Source organism: Nasonia vitripennis, assembly GCF_009193385.2.
Source record: "Nasonia vitripennis strain AsymCx chromosome 2 unlocalized genomic scaffold, Nvit_psr_1.1 chr2_random0010, whole genome shotgun sequence".
Taxonomy (NCBI): domain Eukaryota; kingdom Metazoa; phylum Arthropoda; class Insecta; order Hymenoptera; family Pteromalidae; genus Nasonia; species Nasonia vitripennis.
The window spans coordinates 2,971,278-2,989,460 of record NW_022279617.1 but is presented as its reverse complement, the minus strand read 5'-3'; the positions used below and the strand labels follow the sequence as shown (position 1 = coordinate 2,989,460).

Here is an 18,183-nt window from a genome sequence, read left to right as displayed (position 1 = left end):
TTGTAAATATTTTAGCTTACGGGGGAATCTCGGCTTGCTTCCTCGCACAAAGCGCATATTAAACAATGTCATATATTTTTATCAAGGTCCTAAGTGTAACAGTTTTTTCAAAAGTACATCGCAAAGGGACGGCATATTTTTGCGTTTACTAAGTATTTATAGCGGTAGACTTGAGAGCCCTTAAGAACGCAACATTATTCTTGAATATAATATTTAAATTATTTATTTTAACAGTGAAAATATTACACATTCTCATCTCAAGTATACAATCAGGGTCTACTGGGCCTATTGGGAAAAACTGTGGATCATTTGTTCAATTTAGCTTTATTATATAAAAGAATTACTTACTTAACAGTTTGAGATAAATCTGTGATCACTGATGAATCCATGTAGTCATAGGTTTGAATCTGAAATATTTGTATTCCTAACTATTTTTAATTTGATATCAAGTATTATAGATAAATAATTGAAACAATTATTTAAAAAACAAGTTATTATATATTTTTTATACACGTTTCATAGATTACGAATCGTATACTTCAGTATAAAAATACGCAACAATAAAAATAAATATCATCTTATCAATGTGTAATACATGTAACTATGACACTTTTATGTGTTTTGGAATATGTGTCATTACACAGCAGTCTCATGTTTCTTTACTTGAAGTACACATGGCATCGAATTGGCATTCTTGTTCAGTATCAGGCAGATGTTTTTTCATTATTGATAGAGGACACAATGCTTCCGGTGGACAACCAGAAATTTGAACTGGCCGTTCTTGATGTAACACAAGGACACTTGGACCTTGTACTTTACAACTGCAAAAATAACACTTCGGCATTTTATTACCAAATGTTTCTAAAAGTTTTAAGTTATCAGGGATTATTTAATCAAAAGATAGAAAACTTACTCATACAAAACAAAAGCTATGTTGCTTGCAAAAGCATCTATGAGACTGACTTTCCAATTTCTATCTTTATGACTTAAAAAGGATTCATGAGTCAAAGGATTTGTTTCTTTTCCTATGCCTAATATTGATAGCATCTTGAGTATTGTGCCAGAGTGAGTAAAATACGCTGTCACTAAAGACTTGTCATTAGAGCTATAAAATATTCAATATTACAATTAAAAAATATTTCAATGCACTTTTTATTAAATTAATATTTGTCGATAATAATGCGTTATTAAGTACAAGGCTTACTCAAAAAATGTGAACATATCTCTAAGAGCTGGACATGCTTGATTGTAATTAAGTTGATGACCATAGCCATCAACCCAATAATATTCTAAATCTTCCATAAATTCCAAAACCTGCAAGTGTAACATATCAGTTAGAGCTAGACTAAACAAATAAATAAAATGTGAATAAGTTACATAAATGAAATTCAATTAGACCTTCATATTGTCAAGTGATAATGTATCACACCATGGTGATTTGCCAGTTTTATTCCAAGCTGTCTCAAAAGCACATATCAAGTAGATCAGATTCACGCTTTCTGTAAATAATAATTTGATGTTTAATAAATATTGGTATTGTATCACAATTTAATCATAAAAACGTATAGATTTATTACCATAGTCAAGTTTTAAGCCTAATCGCTGGGAAATATCAGATACAACTTTTTGAAATGTCTCACTTTTGATGAATAATTCCTTTTCCTTGTAAGTTTCTGGATTTTTATCTATCTCTGTGCGCCAACGTTCGCATCTTTTATAGAACTACAAGGTACATAATTGCAGGGATATTACTTTTAGAGCATGTGCATTCATTTGTACGTGTTTTAAATATTTCTTTTATCAAGGGTTCCAGCTTGAGTTAAATACTGCAATAAAACAAAAAAATATTCGTCTGATTAGATTTTTTTCTTTTCGTGTACATAAAAAAAAATATCTACTCAAAATATTCACAATATACGCTATTTTTACCGAAAATATATCATATATATACCATACAGAATTACTGACCAAAATTCATGACATTTTACTATATAAATAAGTCTTTTTAGTCACAGATTTTGTATGGTATGCATATGATATTTTTCTATAGAAATAGCGTCAATATCATCCGTAGATATAAATATTTTTTTTTTAATATACACGAAAAGAAAAAATTTTTATCATACGAATATTGCGTTCTTTTTTTGCAGAATTTAAGGAGGTTCATCTGATTTAGAAATAACAAACAGATTCGGGGGAAAAAATTCAAACACGTATATATGTTAACTAAAAAGCTTATGCAAAATTTTGAGTCATTTGGATACCTTTAAGACAAAATATTAATAAAAGTATTTTTTACATTTTTACATGACGTCTTAAATGGAGAATCACATTTTCCTCGTTTTAATTTGCAAATAATTATTGAGTTAACAAACAGCTTCTGTTGCAAATTTTTGTATGAGAAAACTAATATTTGATGATTTCAAATTGCTTTTGAAAACGTTTGATGGGTACCTCTATGCATAATAATTAATTGGCCTAATAAAAAATATGTGCACTTAACCTCAGAAACGGAGTCAAATGTCATCTGTATTAAATTTTGTTGTCACATAAAGATTTCGATTTCTTTATTTAAAATCATTATTAGTTATAAATTAGCTTTTCATAAGTCCTAAATACATTATGTCTCTTGTATCAAAAGGAAATAAGAATTTATAAAAATGATCCTCTGATTGACTAGCGACGTACCAGATAAACCTCCTTAACTCAGGCTGAACCTCGTAATTCAAAGTGTGTAAATTGCAACTTATATAAAATTTTTAAAATCCGTAAAGTGCATAAGCGTGCAAAAGATGGTTTTGGACCGGCAACAAAATATTATATTTAGAAAATGCAATATTTAGATACAGCGCGCGAAAAATCTGATTGCACTATTCGCACCGATATAGGAATAATATATTACGGAAGTAGTTCGCAAAGTAGGTATTTTCGCACGGATGTATAAGTTCGTCACCCAAGCGAAAAAAAGTTACCTAATTCCGCGCAGTCGTTGCATATTTTATGTCTTAAAACATAAATCAAAAAATTTGAGTTTAAATTTGTCATCAGTATATGAGCAAATCCACGATCGAGTGGAAAAAACGCGGATGTTGGAAGTTGAGAATTCCAAATTGAGGGCACACCTACCAGAGCAACGTTTTTTTATTCTTTGGGCCATCTGGAATGAGAAAATGTGCGCGTGCATGGCCGATCGCTTGCCAAACTTTTTTCGGGGCAGTTTTAATTCTCTTATGGGAATTTAACACGGGAAAAATTAACGTAAACTAGCCACGATTTAACTTTACCCACTCAGTGTGTGAAGGTGCAAACCAAAAATGTGTATTACTAGGGTCGAAGTATCAGAAGAGAGCTTCAATTGAAGGGCTGGTAGGTTAAAAATGGTTGCCTAGGTGAAAAGTTGTTTAGGCTTAAAAATGGCAAATAAACAAAAATACTTAGATTTTTTTCAAAAATCGTCGATTTTTCTCTTAAAAATTCTCATAACTTTTGATCCGAGCGGTCAACTTTAACCATCCGGGACTCGAATTGAAGCTCTTTTCTCCCACTTTCGTTTTAAAAAATTACAGTAACATTATGTAACATATATATATATATAGCTGATCGTAAAATAAAAATGTTAATCTAAATATTCATAACGAAAGAAGAAGAAAAGAGCTTCAATTTGAGTCCCGGATGGTTTAAATTGACCGCTGGGACTGAAAGTTATAAAGATTTTAAAAATAGGAAAAATTGCTAATTTTTGTAAAAAATCGAAAAATTGCTAACTTTTTGACATTTTCTAGCCTAGACAACTTTTAACTTAGGCAACCATTTTTAACCTACCAGCCCTCAAATTAATTTTTTTTTATACTTTGATTCTATTAAAACACATTATTGGATTGCGCCTCCGGACAAAAAGTGTCAATTTTCTGGTTTTGTTTAATTTTCCCTGTGTTAAATTCCCATAAAAGAATTTCAACTGCCCCGAAAAAAAGTTTGGCAAACGATCGGCCATGCACGCGCGCATTTTCTCATTCCAGATGACCCAAAGAATGAAAAAACGTTAGTCTGGTAGGTATGCCCTCAATTTGAAATTCTCATCTTCCAACACCCGAGTATTTGAAGTGAATACTTCTATTCGCTTTGTTAACGCACCATCACCGACAACTAGTGTCCAAAAGGGGATATATATATATATATATATATATATATATATATATATATATATATATATATATATTGAACTCTTGCGTCGAAGACTATAAAGTACATTTGCAGTCCCGCTGCGAATACTACTACATTTCTCACTTCGTATACGTTTGATTCTCTGCCAACGAAACTATTCAAAATTTGCCAAAATTCCACACCATCTATTTAAGTATTCAGTTCTATCGGTTGTCCCCGAGACAGCCACATTTTTTTCCAACTACTAACTTTATGCGCGCATGTTTACTTCACGCGTACAAGTTCGAAGAATAAATACGTTACTTTATAAATACTAAAATTCTCAAACTGTTATATAAAATATGTCTTACCCTTAAAATAGGATCTTTTTGTTCAGGCTTTGGAAATGTAATGTTTGCACTGTGATATTGACCAAATAGACCAAGTACAAAAGATTGCGCGCTTTTTTCTGTACGTTGTGTGGCGGTGTATTTGAACTAGAATTAAACATTTAGGCCGTATTTGTGTAATTTACCGATATAGAAAAATCTGCTGGTAGAAAAATAACAAACCTTGTACAATTCTGGATCGTAGTTATCTACAAGTATATTTGGAAATCGTGACTGCATTCTTTCTGCAAGATCAATAAGTTCATTCTCTCCTTCGTTTGCTAAAATCATTGTCTGCTTTTCATCAAAAGATAGAGTCCACTTATTAAATTTTTCAATCGTGTCATGTGACAGTTCGGAGTTATTTTGATTGTTACTTTGTACAATTTTCTTTTTTAATTTTGGCAGTTTTTTTATCATTGGTTTAACGTGCTTTTTTCCAGGATATCTTGTTCCATGACGTACGACTAACCACATTTTTTTTTCTGAGCACCCTAAAATATCAATTTATAATTTATTGTATGTAACTGTTTTGAAATGACATTTTAGATAATGGATATAAAAAAAAAATATTTTACCAGTATAAATATACCGTGAGTCATTGTAATTGGCAATAAACCTGTATGGAGTTTTTGAGCCTAATTTGCAGTGGATTTGTTCACTATTTTCAAAACATTTTTGTGACAATGTCCCGTGTGTCAAAATCGTAGTAAAAATGTAAACAAACAATACTAAAATTGTTTTTACCATTTTGTTAACAATGTAACTTACTACAGGTAGCCTGTAAAAATAATAACGGTTTTATAACGATAATCTCTCAAAAAAATGCATAATTATTTTTCTTTTATCCAGTAAAATTAAAAAATATTAGCTTTGAGGTTATAAGCATCGATATGTATATATGAACAATGCAATTTTTTACCTTTTAAATAAATACAAAATTGCGTTTACTACTACTGTTACATTATCAATAAAACTTGATCACAAAACATATCAAAAATGAATAAAGAATCCACACGACATTGTTGTGTCACAGAGGTTAGCGAACCCAACTGATACCGCATTAGCAGGGAGTAAGAGAGAAGGAGACCAAACTATTATGGGGTCGCGTCGCAAAAGTGGACTGCTTTTTCCGCCGAAGATCGCCAGATCCGCTTGGCGGAACGGACGAGACCTAGCGAGTAACAGTGCCACCTGTTGGTGGCTGATTGTACTATAAGCAAATTAGTGATTGTACATACCTACCGACGATATATAGATATATGTTTGTTTATATTACTTTTGTTAATTGTTGATATCTAAAAATAAAGTGTGTACTTCAAAATAAACCAGATTACACAAATGATACTAAAATTTATATGTTCAGTCTTCATGTTACTTTCGATATTATAGTTAATTCTAGCTATTGTTGCATTTTTGTGATAAATTAATATCATTTTTTTATTATTAAAGCTATTTAAGTATAATAATTTTTCTATATACCACTTATGGTAAATATCTTATGAAGCAGTATATCTGTTACTCTTTACGAATATTTGGAATAAGATAAAAAAAATAATATCAAAACCTAATTATTTAAAAGTTGGTTTCTAATAATTATTTAATTAAATTATACCCATCTAGTTACGCCCACCTGAGCGATGAACATATGCTACTTCCAGGGATTACTAACTATTGTCACCGTGGCGAAGCGGTTATGATGCTAGATTCTTATCTTTTGTCCGCACGTTCAAATCCTAGTCTCGTCAATTTTTTTTTCTGTATTTCAAAATTTTTCCTGTATCTAAACAAAATTTAATTCTTTTTGCTAAAACAATTATACAATCTATTTTAAATTGTAAAATGTATGGTAAGTACCTACATATACATATACATATATTAAAAATTTAATCTTTCTTATAACGATAAGAAAGATTAAATTAAACATAATAAGTTTATTAATAACATTGAAAAAAAGGATAGATATTCCAACTTATTTTCAATCATATTTTAAAACGATCGTATTTTGTCTCGACTTTCTGGGAAATGTTTTTCCGTGAAATGTTGAGCAGCTCGCTCGTTCGAGAAGTCCGGGAATTTCGCGACTCCAGATCAGCGTTAGTGGAGTATATACAGCCAAACATTGCAACTCTGATCAAAAACATTAGACTGTGTTTTTTTCTCATACTAATACAGTAGGTCTGCAAGAGTGCAGTCGACTATCAGTTCAGACGTGAGTGCGTTAAAGGAAGAGTACATGGTTATATTAATGTGCAATACATGAGTGCTTAATATTTTACGTTACTAGACTCGATAATTGCATTACTATTGTTACGGAGTGGTGGTGGGTTACGTCCGTGACACTATAAAAATGTCGTGTTTTATAAGTGGATGTAAATCAAAAATAAAAAAAAAAGGACAACGACAGTGAACTGCGTATAGCTATGTTTAGGGCCACATCAGTAATACATTAGGATTTTGTGCAGACTTTCTACGCATCGATAAGTATCTATTTAATGACGATGTAATATATTTGTTTTATAGGATGAAATTTTTCGTTTATGGCAAAAAGCTATTCCAAACGGCAATTCGTTGCGAAAGCACCATCGCATTTGTGAACTTCATTTTAAAAAAGATGAAGTCGAGAAAGAATTCATCCACGTTCTTCCCGATGGCAGTAGATATACATTGCCAAAGGATAAATGTTCCCTAAAAAAAGGTTCGGTGCCGTCTATTTTTCCATTAATTGAGAAAGAAACCAATGCAGAAGATCGACAACCAGTATGCTGTGCTGTAGTCTCTGTAGAAGTTAATTATTTGCCGAAAGCAATTGGTGCATGCAGTATGTGGTTTATTATAAATATTAATAATAATTATTGTATAGTAGTTTGCGAACAGGTGAACAAATATTTATTTTTATATGCTTCCACACTGTATATCGAAAAGTACAATATATTATCGGTTTATAGAAAGAAGCACAGTTGAAAAGTTTTTATTAAAGCTAGCACATTTAAACGTGGTAAACCATCAGAGATAAATATTTTCGCGAAGATCACTGCAACCTGCTTGCAGTTACTAGCAGAATTTGCAATCCAGCGTTGAAAAGTTGCACAATTCAGATCCTAAAAAGATGTATGTATAATTTAACCACCGCGAGTTTTAATCTGAGATATGTTTTTAAAAAGTGGCAAACCACATCCAGAATTTGAAATGGACTGCAGTATATGATATAAAAAATATGTCGAGTATCGGTGAAAATAGCTTACCCCAAAAATTTGAATGAAACAAAAAAAAATGAATTCGAGCCAGTAGTCTAGGAAAATGCGTAAATTACCTTTTCACGGAAATTCCGCGAGTTATGCTAGTCTTTGCTGCAAATTCGTGAGACGTGCTACGTTTTGTGTAGCATTTTTTAAATATGCCACTTTCTGTGGGACATTCTCAATCAATAGTGCTCCTCTTTACTTGAAAATGTTAACTAATCTATAGATATTACGCGGAGTAACAATGTGTATCATAATAATTACTGTGTTAATTAATATATGTTATAGATGCTTCGTCAACTAGTCCGCTGTTACCTTCAGGAAGTAGTAACCAAGAGGTCGAAGTTTTTGAAAATGCCGGAAAAGTAAGAAATGAAATAGTTAACAAAGCTGCAGAAAATACGGAATATTTACGAAGTATTAGCCAAGAGAATGTAGTCCTTGAAAATAACGGAAATTCACGAAGTTATGAGATTACACTAGGTATATCCATTTCTGAATGTATCCTTATTGCATTAAAATCATTATGAAAACACATTATAATTTTTAGACAAAACGTTTAAAAGACAATGTTTAGACGAAACTGCAATTGAGCCTGCGAAAGAATTAACGTATAGCGCTGAAATCAATTGTGAGTATTGTTCAAAGTTGCCTCAAAATGCATTTATATTTTTCTTATACAAAAAAAATATTTGTTCATCGATAGTAATTACAACAATAATATATTTTACCTCAACAGTTACACCAACAATTGCGGGTTGTTGTCGGCAACATGGTACACTGCACGATCTTGCTGGTACTTTACGTGAATCGGAACCTCCTGCGGCGAATGCACAGTTTCAAACAATCTGTAATGATCTCATCAAAAATCCTCAAACAATTCCTTTACCTGCAACGTGGATTCCACAGGTAATAAGTACTGGACAACCATGCATAATGTGGGCGGAATGGAAAAAACAATACAGTGGAATATATAAACGTATCATCCTTTTTCCGGATATGAGTGTAAAAGTAATGAGTCATAATATTATTGAGTAGGTACAGTCTAAAAATAACATTGCAATAACATTAATTTATGTTTCTTTGAACAGATTTACATCGAAGAATGTCTTATTTCTATCGCCCAAATCAACAAAGTGGAAGATGTCGATGATATTAATGAATTAATATCCTTTGTTGCTCAGGCAGTGTTTCCTTGCCAGAAAATTGACGGCATAAAGTATAATATTTTTTTATGTCACTATAATTATTTACCTTGCATTTGTTTCAATATCCGTGAAAAATCTATTACTAATATTCGTATCTCAATTTTCAGAGCACCGACTTGCCCTGGGTATATTGTAACGAAGATTTCTGCACCTGGTCCAAAATTAAGTACATGCACGGATTGCACAATTCTACGACAGAATCGAAAGAAGACACTTACTGCTACTGATCAGATTCGCAAGCTTAGAGAATTCCGCAGAAGGCGTACGTTCCAAAGTCGTAATTATAAAAGAAACAAAAATAGAATGATAAAAAAGGTATGTTTTTGCGTTGAGTACAAGTTATTAATTTAACAGGATGAATAATCAACTATATAACTTTATTATTACACTTATAATTCTATGAATTTCAGATTGCTGATCTGAAAGATAAAGTGCAAAGTCTGAAAAGTAAATGCGCTATGGCAGATGGGAAAGCAGTACAAAAAGCTTGTGAGTCGTTACCCGAAGGTCAACGGACTGCCGTGCAAGCATGTCTTAACGCATCAAAAGTAAAAGATAAAAGAGGTATTAGGTATACAAACCAATGGATATATGAGTGCCTTCTATTAAGAACTAAGAGTCGAAAAACGTACAATCATTTACGCAATCATAATATATTAGCGTTGCCATCTTTACAAACATTAAATCGCTACATGAGAGTAATAAAAAGTTCTTATGGTTTCGATGCAAAAACTTTGGATGTTTTGAAGACAAAAGTCGAGTCCATGGATCAATCAGATGTACATGGTAAGTTATATTTTAATCACTGCATGCGTGAATATGTAATGAAACCTCTGTGCTTAGGCTCTAACAGAGTAACAGTTTCAATGTCTTTACGATCGTTATCGGCGGCTATAATTATTTGCTGCTTTTTATGTATTTAAAGTCGCTAATTCGAAATACTTCATGATGAAATTAACGTGCGCCCTACTACTCTTTATCACGAACGAATACAAATTCAAGGAAAGTTTACGAGGAAACTTGGCTATAATTATTTAATATTACTTTTTCATATATTGTGTTTGACTCTGTCGATCTTCCTGATTAGGCAGTATTACTTGAGCCGATAAGTACAGCCGACCCAGGGATGTATGATAATACGAGTCTTATATATCGTTCTACTACCCCTACTTACGAAAAATATTTATTGTCATATTAATCGGAAATGACAGAAAAATGTTCATTCAGTTATTTGGCGGGCCTGAAGGTTTTGTGTCCCCTATAATATGTTTGTAATTTGAGCGAACGATATTGGTCCCCGAGTGAGTGGTGTCAAGTTAAAGGCCCGAAATCCAAACAAAAATTTATAATCAAAGGCAGAAGTTAAATTTTACGTACGCAAAACGTTAACCGTTGTCATGCTTTTACTTATGCTATGACGAAGAAAACGGTTTATTCTTTATTGTGTATTTTACTGCTTAACGCGACGATTGTTATGAAAAAATTCCTTCCTTTCATTTATCGTAGACATGCATAATTATATCTATATATGTAGGTATACACACACACACGCGCATATTAATATCTTTACAAAAAGATAAAACATCGTTCTCTTGTATAAGAGATATTTTCCCTTTATAATTTTACCTTTATAAGATATATTTCAAAATATTTCAACTGATTTTATATCAATAGGTGTTTTACTAGTCGATGAAATGAAGCTGTCGAAAAGCGTTTCTTTTAATCGGCAAAATTTACAAATGGAGGGTTTCACTGATCTTGGCATATACACACCTGAACATCAGAAGGGACAAAAAGGTGACCACGCGCTTGTAAACATGTTCCAACCCTTCAAAGGGAAATGGGTGCAAGCACTAGGTTGCTTTCTCAGTAAAGGTAGTGCGAACGGCACAGTTTTACATCATATGATGGAGGCCATCATCTTAGCTGAGAAAGCCGGCTTAAAAGTCGATGCAATTGCCAATGATGGTGCATCGTGGAACCGTACGATGTGGGATTTGTTTGGCGTTACGGAAGATTGCGTCAGTATAGAGCACATCGTTGATCCAGAACGCAGATTATGGTTTTTTTCGGACTTTCCACATCTAATAAAGTGTGTGCGCAATTTCTTTTCGAAGCAAGAAAAACATGCTAACGTTTGGGTAAATATATATGAGTGAGTAAATAAAGAATGCTGTTGAACCATCTGATTTACTTTCTTTTAGACACCCGATGGACATGTTTCCTTAAAACATTGGTACGCTCTCCTAGCTATTGAAAATCCCAACGCATATAATTTAAAAGTAAATTATCACTTAAGGGAAGAGCATATTAATCCGCAATACTACCAAAAAATGAATGTTGCTCTAGCGTTTCAGGTAAAGCAAAACATTTTATAACATTTTAATTTGATGGGCAATTTAAAAAGAATTTATAATTATGCTACGCTATTTACAATTCAATTATAATAATAAGTTTTCACAACTATTTTATCTACCCGCACAGTTCTTTGGAGTTGCTGATAGTATGCAAATCTTTCAAGATAAACATCCGGATCTTACAGATTGTGAGGGATATATTAAGTTTTGTAGAAGGATTAAGTCACTTATTACCGCCATGAATAGCAGAACGCCTTTAAATAGCTTAAAGCCAGGCAACGAAATATGGCAGGTGATTATTAGTATTTTTACGTCTTTTATGTCATTTCACTATCAACGCTGCAAGCAATGAATAGTTGAGTTGCAATTTAGTCATATATATAACTCGTTAGCTTTTAAGCGGTGTCATACCCGAGTTTCCGAAATATTTATTTATTAATTATTAATAAATCCTTTTTCAAAATCATATAATATATCGAAGTACATTTCCAAAATAATAAATACGTAATATTTATATTACTATCAAATATATTATGCAATATTGATTGTAATCTACTAACCTATTAATTTATGTTTTTTCAGAGTATTAAATCCTTTTTGGTATATCTAAAAGAATGGGAAGTGCAAGCAAAATCTCGAAATTTTGAATTTATAACTGATTCGACATTTTATGGTTTGAAAGTGTCCTTGAAAGCGGCTTTAGAGCTTTGTACATTTCTTGTTGAAAAGTGCGATTTCAAATACGTCATGACATCTAGGTTTAATCAGGATAACTTGGAGGTATATATAAATTTGCATCAGTTCATTTTTTTTAAAGTATACTCTTCTGATTTCTACGAATACGAACATAGAAATAATTGTTTTTTTAACAGGCTCACTCATTCACTGTAGGTGCTTATTAAATAACACGTTATTTCTTGTTTCGGGCACACCAATCAACTTTAATTCATAAACCATTTTTTAATTCTTGAATCTTACTTTTATTAAACTATGATATTTTTTTAGAGATTTTTTGGCTTGATGCGCAACTGCTGCGGATCGAACGATCATCCCGACTCAACATTATTTATACAGATGTATATACTTGTGTCGACATATTCCCTAATCAAACCACCCAAAGGTTCTAATGTTTCTGGTGCTGAGATCGTGGATGTATTGCTCAGCATAAAAGACATTAAAAATGTGGATGATCGACGGGAGCAGTGGGATGCGCAAATCGACACTATTTTAGATAAGGGTGTGCACGCCGATACCCTATCTGACGTTGTAAAATTGATGGAAGAGCACGACTACTTCCAGTGTTCTACATCAGACTATGTGTTAGCGTACGTAGCAGGCTTCGTAGTACGAAAAGCTACGAGGTTTGCGAAATATATATCGAGCGACGGAAAGCCTTTAGTTTGTAAGGATTGTTTAACGTCGTTGGAACGATCAAAAAATGACGAGGAATCAGACATATACAAATTGATACGCATGCGAACTAAGGGCTTTCTGAAGGAACCTTCGATCAAACTTTTTAATTTAATAAGTTTATTGGAGTAAGCGACGTTAAATGTATTAAATACGCGTTCTATAAACGCAGATACAATATTCCATATAACGAAAGCTTTGGACGAGCTTGCTCCAATTCCGTTCGTCGGTTGTGACGTACATAAAATATCATTTACACACCGGATAATTAGTTTTTTTCTTACTACCAGAATGTTTTTTACAGCCAAACAAGAAAATAAAAATTACTGTATAGAGAAGGAAAGAACGAGAGAAAAACGAAAGCTAAGCAAATTGGCATACGCTCCAGACAATACTACAGAGTTGCAATTGCAAAACACGAATGCAACAAGAAAGCGTAATCTTTCAAAGACTCGCAAACCAAAAAAAACGTAAAACCGCCGCGCAATAAGTGAATGTATAAGAGCTATATTTCTTTCATCTACGTACTTTCATAAATCATGACGACAATATCTGTATGCATATATTAATATATAAGCCATAAATTACTTAAAGAATTATTAAGGTTCTTCATCATATATTGAGATGTATTATATCAAACCATCATATTATAAAGTAGCCTTAATGTAGAATGTTTTAATTATAATAAGTACACGATGTAATAGAAGAAACAAATTGGATATATATTCATGAAGTTGAAAAATATATATCTATATTTATATCGGTTAAAAATAATGTAAGAGTCAAATAAAAATCATTTACTCCAATTCAATTCGAAAAATAATGCATTCTATGTCTACTCATCTTAAGTGATTTATGCACTTCTAAATAGTTGATAATAATTTGCCTTCTTGATACCTATACATATCTAAATCTTTGATTTCAATAATAAAAAAATTAACAGTTATATAATAATTATTGTTTAAAGAAAAAAAAATGAGTTAAAAAAATTATTCTTTGTGCGGATTCGAACCTGGAAATCTTTAAAAATAATGAGATCGCTTAAGAGTACGATTAGCTGCCAACAGGCGGCTCTGCTACTCGCTAGGTCTCGGCCGTTTCATCGAACGGACCTGGCGATTTCCGTCGGAGAAAGCTTGCCATTTTAAAAGCATGGAGTTTGGTCTCCTTCTCTCTTACTCCCTGCGCATTAGGTTGGAGAAGTGCAGCGCTGACTCTGTACTTTTTTAAGTAATGCGCAAGCGCTGTCTGTGAGTAAAGTATAGCGAATAGAGCGCGAAATTTAGAAAAAAGGAATATCTCGTTTATGTTTTTTTGCTAGATAAATAATACGGTAATAAAATAGCATATTTGTGCCTGGTCATAGATACGATTTTTCTGAAAGAATGATTTGCATTTATGATAAAAAGGGAGAAATAATACGTGTGTATAATAAGAGAAAAATCCGCGAAAGATTACTTACAAGCTTACAACAGGCGGGATTTGAAGTTTGTGCATTAAATAATAAATAGAAGTAAAACATACCTTAAATTCGCTCGACTAAAATGCGTTCACTCGTCTATATAGGGCTCTTGATGTTCGCTCGTTCGAGGTCGCTCTGAGACTACCGCCAATGCAGGCCCGCGTTTCAGCTCTGCGAAGCTTAGCTGGGGTTCATTGGAGTTGGAAAAACCCATTCGCAACGTTGCCGGTCAGGTCAGCACAGCCGATCGAGGGCGTTGCACTCGAGGTCGCAGTCAGTCATTCATAAAACCATATAGTTTTATGCAGACACTCTTATTTACACGCATATAATATTTAATTATACGAACACGCTACATACACAGGTTTCGATATTTATATTCATGACCGGGTTTTTTTTGGATCTCAATATCTTCTTTCTATCTCTCAATGTTCTGTACAAATAAAACAGTGACAAACACCGTAATTAAGAATTTTTTAAGAGCCAGAGAAGTAGATAATTTTGTTAATAGGAGCAAATATAAAAACACATATATAAAGATATATATATATATATATATATATATATATGTCGAACCGCATTAAATTTATGAATGAATCTTTTATGTTTAAAGCAATGAACTCAAAATGAGCATAAATTCATTTCTTTTTGCGTTTGAATGTATATGAGTCATTCTACGAAATGCCGGACACTTTGCTGTCAAAAAATTGAGCTTTTGCAATTTTGAGGGACCAGACCAATTTTTTTACAAAAAATATGGGTGCCACCTTCAAACCATATGTTAATAAAAAGTTACGGGTCAATTTAACTACCAAAAAATAGCCTTTATTGCGCCCTGAGTAATTTATTACCTGGCCGAGCTAACATTATTTTTTCCGGCATCAATGGACAGCTGAGCCTGAGATCTTAATTGGATTTGAAAAAAAAATCGTTGAAAATGACCGTCTTTGTCAAATAAGTTGCGAGCAATTTAAAATAGGGTAAAGATCGTCGAAATTGGGAAAAAATGCCAAAAAGCCAGAATTTTTACTTTTTTTGTCGGTTTTTCGCACTTTTGGCAACTTTTACCCTATTTTAAATTCGCTCGCAACTTTTGACAGGGTCGGTCGTTTTCAACGAATTTTTTTTAAATTCCAGATCTCGGGCTCAGCTGTTCATTGATGCCGCAAAAATTAATGATTGCTTGGCCGGGTAATACATTACCCGGGGCGTAAATAAAGGCTATTTTTTGGTAGTTAAATAGGCCCGTAAATTTTGGTTGGCATATATTGGTTTGGAGGTAGCACCTACGCTTTTTGCATATTGTGTGTCGCCAAACACATGTAAAAAACTTGGTCTGGCCAGTGTGCCCTCAAAAATGTAAAAGCTCGATTTTTCGAAAATAAAGGTTCCGACTTCTTGTAGAATGACTTGTATACTTATATGTATCAAACGTAATTTTTCAAGATATTGCTTTAATTCTTGCTTTCTCTTAATGTCTCTAGCTCCAATCCTGGGAAATCTCTCTTTTGTCGTGCAAATAATTGATTAATAAAAACTAAGCGGGATATTTAAATTTCTATTAGTTTTCTAATTACCACATTTTTGTTTTAAATTAGTCTGATGCTTTGTATGTATTTTAAATATATTATCTTTATTGCTTAAGTCGCGGAGGAATAGAGTAATTTATCGCGGCGCTGATGTCTTTTTGACTTTGGGATATAATGCATCCGATAAATTCTGTGTGAATATAATTATTCTGAGCAATTTTTTTATTATTGGCCGTAAGAAATGGTCATTCTTAACGTTCACAAAATGGTACTTTTCCGTTCGGCTTGAACACAAAGATCTCGAACGTATCTTATATATTAGCATTTGCTTTTTACCTGACAAGGTGAAGCTCTCCATTGCACATATTATACGTTATACCGTATCGTCTCACGTTGTCATGGAGACTTACAGAGAGTCTAACGGGAATTGACGTTATTTTTAAGGATGCTGCAGATGACGGCATCGCAGGCTCTTCTTGGAAATTGCATGTTTTGGTGGTACTGAATGTTCAACCGTTTTGTCGATAAGGAGCTTCTTCACATAATTATTTTATGGATCACTGTTTTATAAACTTGATCTTTTATTTTACATACCTGTCTGATTTTTTTCTGAGATCGTCTTCAATAAGGATATTTTTAATCTAACTGATCAGAAAAGTTGGCAATGCAAAAATAAATTAAAAGATTATTTAGAAAATGACAAACATTCGTTTATGTACACACTTACAATGCATGTACGTACATACATACATGCGTATAAGTTTCAATCATACTTATTAATTTTTGTACTTATAACTTAATTGTAATTGTGTATTTGTGTCGTAATTAATGAGGAAATTTTAATAATCCATTTTTTTGTTATGCCAGAAACTCATAATTTCAAAGTGCATTGACATATTTATATATGATTACCAGTTATTAAATTATACGTATACTACAGTAAATCATTATTTTAATGACAGATAACAAAACATATTAGTCGTTACTTTGAGTGTCGATAAGTGGGGAAAAAATCGATAATCTACCTAGACCAAAATCTATAAAAGTTTCTTGATGATGAAAAGATCACCAGTTTCAATCCATCCATTGCAAAGTAAATAATTTTTAATTTATTCATTAGATAAAAATATTTGTACGAATATGTAAAGTTTTTATTTATTAATGTAAAAAATCTGTATATTAGTTGAGTTGAATTCAATAGGAAATTTCGCAAATGGAAGAGTTACATTTCTATGCTTGTTTGTAAATTCAAATATCCCGCGTCGCGTCATCAAATACTCGCGCATTCTCAAAGTCATCGACATTCGACATATTACTACACCAACACCGCGCGGCGTTCGATCATATTGCGGATTCCGGAGCGGAGCAGACGACTAAAAAATACGAACATGTTGATTTCTGAATATTATCTGTAAAGATATAGTTTTTTAACGTTAAAAATGGCAGTTTGCACGTTGTCAAATGCTTTCAGACGGCTCAATATATTCCGAAAAGGTAATTCTATAATTAATTACTATAAATGTTTGCGTGTTCGTAGAAATAATATATTTAAATAGTGCTATATTAGAACATAACCTATCGTACCTTATTTTGCTAATATGAGTTTCTTGATTCTTTCAAATCGTACAATCTAGTCTCACACGAGAACCTTATTTCTTCCAGGAATTATCTCAGCACATCTTTCGACGCAACATACCGAACTGCCATTAAAAGCCAATCTAATTTTGTTACAACCAGAGAAGCTAAGCAACAAGCATTTTGAAAACCATGTTACTTTTACTGCAAGATCGGTCAACCTCAACTTTGATATTCCAAGAAATGGCTTGCCAATAAGCAAAATTATTGAGTGCCCTATAATACCAAATTTTCAAATTGATGAGCCAGTAAAGAATAAGATTGAAAAAAGTGATATTATTCCTAACGAAGTTGTAGAAACACCAGGTACCAATATTATCGAAAAGCAGGCTGCAAGATTGATAGTTATCAGGCGAAAGAAAATGAAGAAGCACAAGAGAAGGAAGTTCCTTAAGAAAATGAAATTCGTAATACTGAAGAGGAGGCAAAAGAAAAAATTGTTGCGTGAAAGAGCTTTCCAAGCAGAACTTCAGGAAATTTATGCCAAAGCTGAACAGTTTGATCCTAAGGAATATGTTGCTGAACAACTTCACATTTTGAAAAGAGAAAGATTGCCGACTAAATGGAGAGGAGAAGTTGTACCTGAGTCAATGATCATACAGTTCATGAAAGAAAAAGCGGATAAGAAAGCTCACAAACAAAGATTGCATAACTATAGGTTAAAACTCGATTGATGTATGTAAGTTTACTTTATGTAAAGTTCACAAATCTTTATAATTGTAATATAAATTTATAAAATAAACTTTTAAGAAATTTAGGTTTCGCAAATTTTGTTTGTCTAAATCAAGTTTATGTACCAGCAAAAAGG

At 32.5% G+C, this 18,183-nt stretch overlaps 3 protein-coding genes across 9 annotated transcripts; 2 read left to right on the top strand and 1 right to left on the bottom strand.

The window, feature by feature from the left end:
* Nucleotides 1-475: 475 nt before the first annotated feature.
* On the bottom strand, nucleotides 476-14,388 carry LOC100113577 (multiple inositol polyphosphate phosphatase 1). Of its 6 annotated transcripts, none has more exons than XM_031925415.2 (9): nucleotides 5,455-5,658; nucleotides 5,111-5,313; nucleotides 4,716-5,026; nucleotides 4,515-4,640; nucleotides 1,578-1,722; nucleotides 1,399-1,499; nucleotides 1,205-1,314; nucleotides 914-1,105; nucleotides 476-835 (listed from the first exon to the last, which is right to left on the bottom strand). In XM_031925415.2, exons 2-9 carry the CDS (start codon nucleotides 5,280-5,282, stop codon nucleotides 724-726), a joined length of 1,269 nt encoding a protein of 422 aa, XP_031781275.1. In that variant the 5' UTR covers nucleotides 5,283-5,313; nucleotides 5,455-5,658; the 3' UTR covers nucleotides 476-723. The 6 variants fall into 6 exon arrangements, with proteins under 6 accessions (XP_031781275.1, XP_032457486.1, XP_031781274.1 ...); XM_031925414.1 differs by lacking the exon at nucleotides 5,455-5,658 and adding an exon at nucleotides 14,274-14,386 and having other exon boundaries at nucleotides 479-821; XM_031925413.2 differs by having other exon boundaries at nucleotides 479-821.
* LOC116416548 lies at nucleotides 6,483-13,476 on the top strand. Of its 2 annotated transcripts, XM_031925412.2 has the most exons (14): nucleotides 6,483-6,973; nucleotides 7,056-7,353; nucleotides 8,063-8,128; nucleotides 8,222-8,257; nucleotides 8,325-8,405; nucleotides 8,514-8,785; nucleotides 8,866-8,993; nucleotides 9,090-9,297; nucleotides 9,393-9,768; nucleotides 10,657-11,123; nucleotides 11,187-11,339; nucleotides 11,467-11,631; nucleotides 11,922-12,119; nucleotides 12,345-13,476. In XM_031925412.2, the coding sequence occupies exons 1-14, from the start codon at nucleotides 6,956-6,958 to the stop codon at nucleotides 12,879-12,881; spliced, it is 3,003 nt and encodes a 1,000-aa protein (XP_031781272.1). In that variant the 5' UTR covers nucleotides 6,483-6,955; the 3' UTR covers nucleotides 12,882-13,476. The 2 variants fall into 2 exon arrangements, with proteins under 2 accessions (XP_031781272.1, XP_031781271.1); XM_031925411.2 differs by having other exon boundaries at nucleotides 8,063-8,257.
* A 2,596-nt stretch (nucleotides 14,389-16,984) lies between the features above and the next one.
* LOC100679774 lies at nucleotides 16,985-18,143 on the top strand. The gene is made up of 2 exons (XM_003427414.4): nucleotides 16,985-17,234; nucleotides 17,403-18,143. The coding sequence occupies exons 1-2, from the start codon at nucleotides 17,180-17,182 to the stop codon at nucleotides 18,047-18,049; spliced, it is 702 nt and encodes a 233-aa protein (XP_003427462.1). The 5' UTR covers nucleotides 16,985-17,179; the 3' UTR covers nucleotides 18,050-18,143.
* The last annotated feature ends 40 nt before the right edge of the window (nucleotides 18,144-18,183 follow it).

Excerpts from the sequence above, each read along its gene's own strand:
- LOC100113577 (XM_031925414.1), bottom strand. The coding sequence starts at position 5,282 with ATGGTAAAAACAATTTTAGTATTGTTTGTTTACATTTTTACTACGATT. Across the intron at positions 1,500-1,577 it reads AGGCTTAAAACTTGACTATG|AAAGCGTGAATCTGATCTAC; the intron begins GTAATAAATCTA and ends TATTATTTACAG. Across the intron at positions 1,106-1,204 it reads GATATGTTCACATTTTTTGA|CTCTAATGACAAGTCTTTAG; the intron begins GTAAGCCTTGTA and ends AATATTTTATAG.
- LOC116416548 (XM_031925411.2), top strand. Across the intron at positions 7,354-8,062 it reads GAAAGCAATTGGTGCATGCA|ATGCTTCGTCAACTAGTCCG; the intron begins GTATGTGGTTTA and ends TATATGTTATAG. Across the intron at positions 12,120-12,344 it reads TTAATCAGGATAACTTGGAG|AGATTTTTTGGCTTGATGCG; the intron begins GTATATATAAAT and ends ATATTTTTTTAG.
- LOC100679774 (XM_003427414.4), top strand. The coding sequence starts at position 17,180 with ATGGCAGTTTGCACGTTGTCAAATGCTTTCAGACGGCTCAATATATTC. Across the intron at positions 17,235-17,402 it reads GCTCAATATATTCCGAAAAG|GAATTATCTCAGCACATCTT; the intron begins GTAATTCTATAA and ends TATTTCTTCCAG.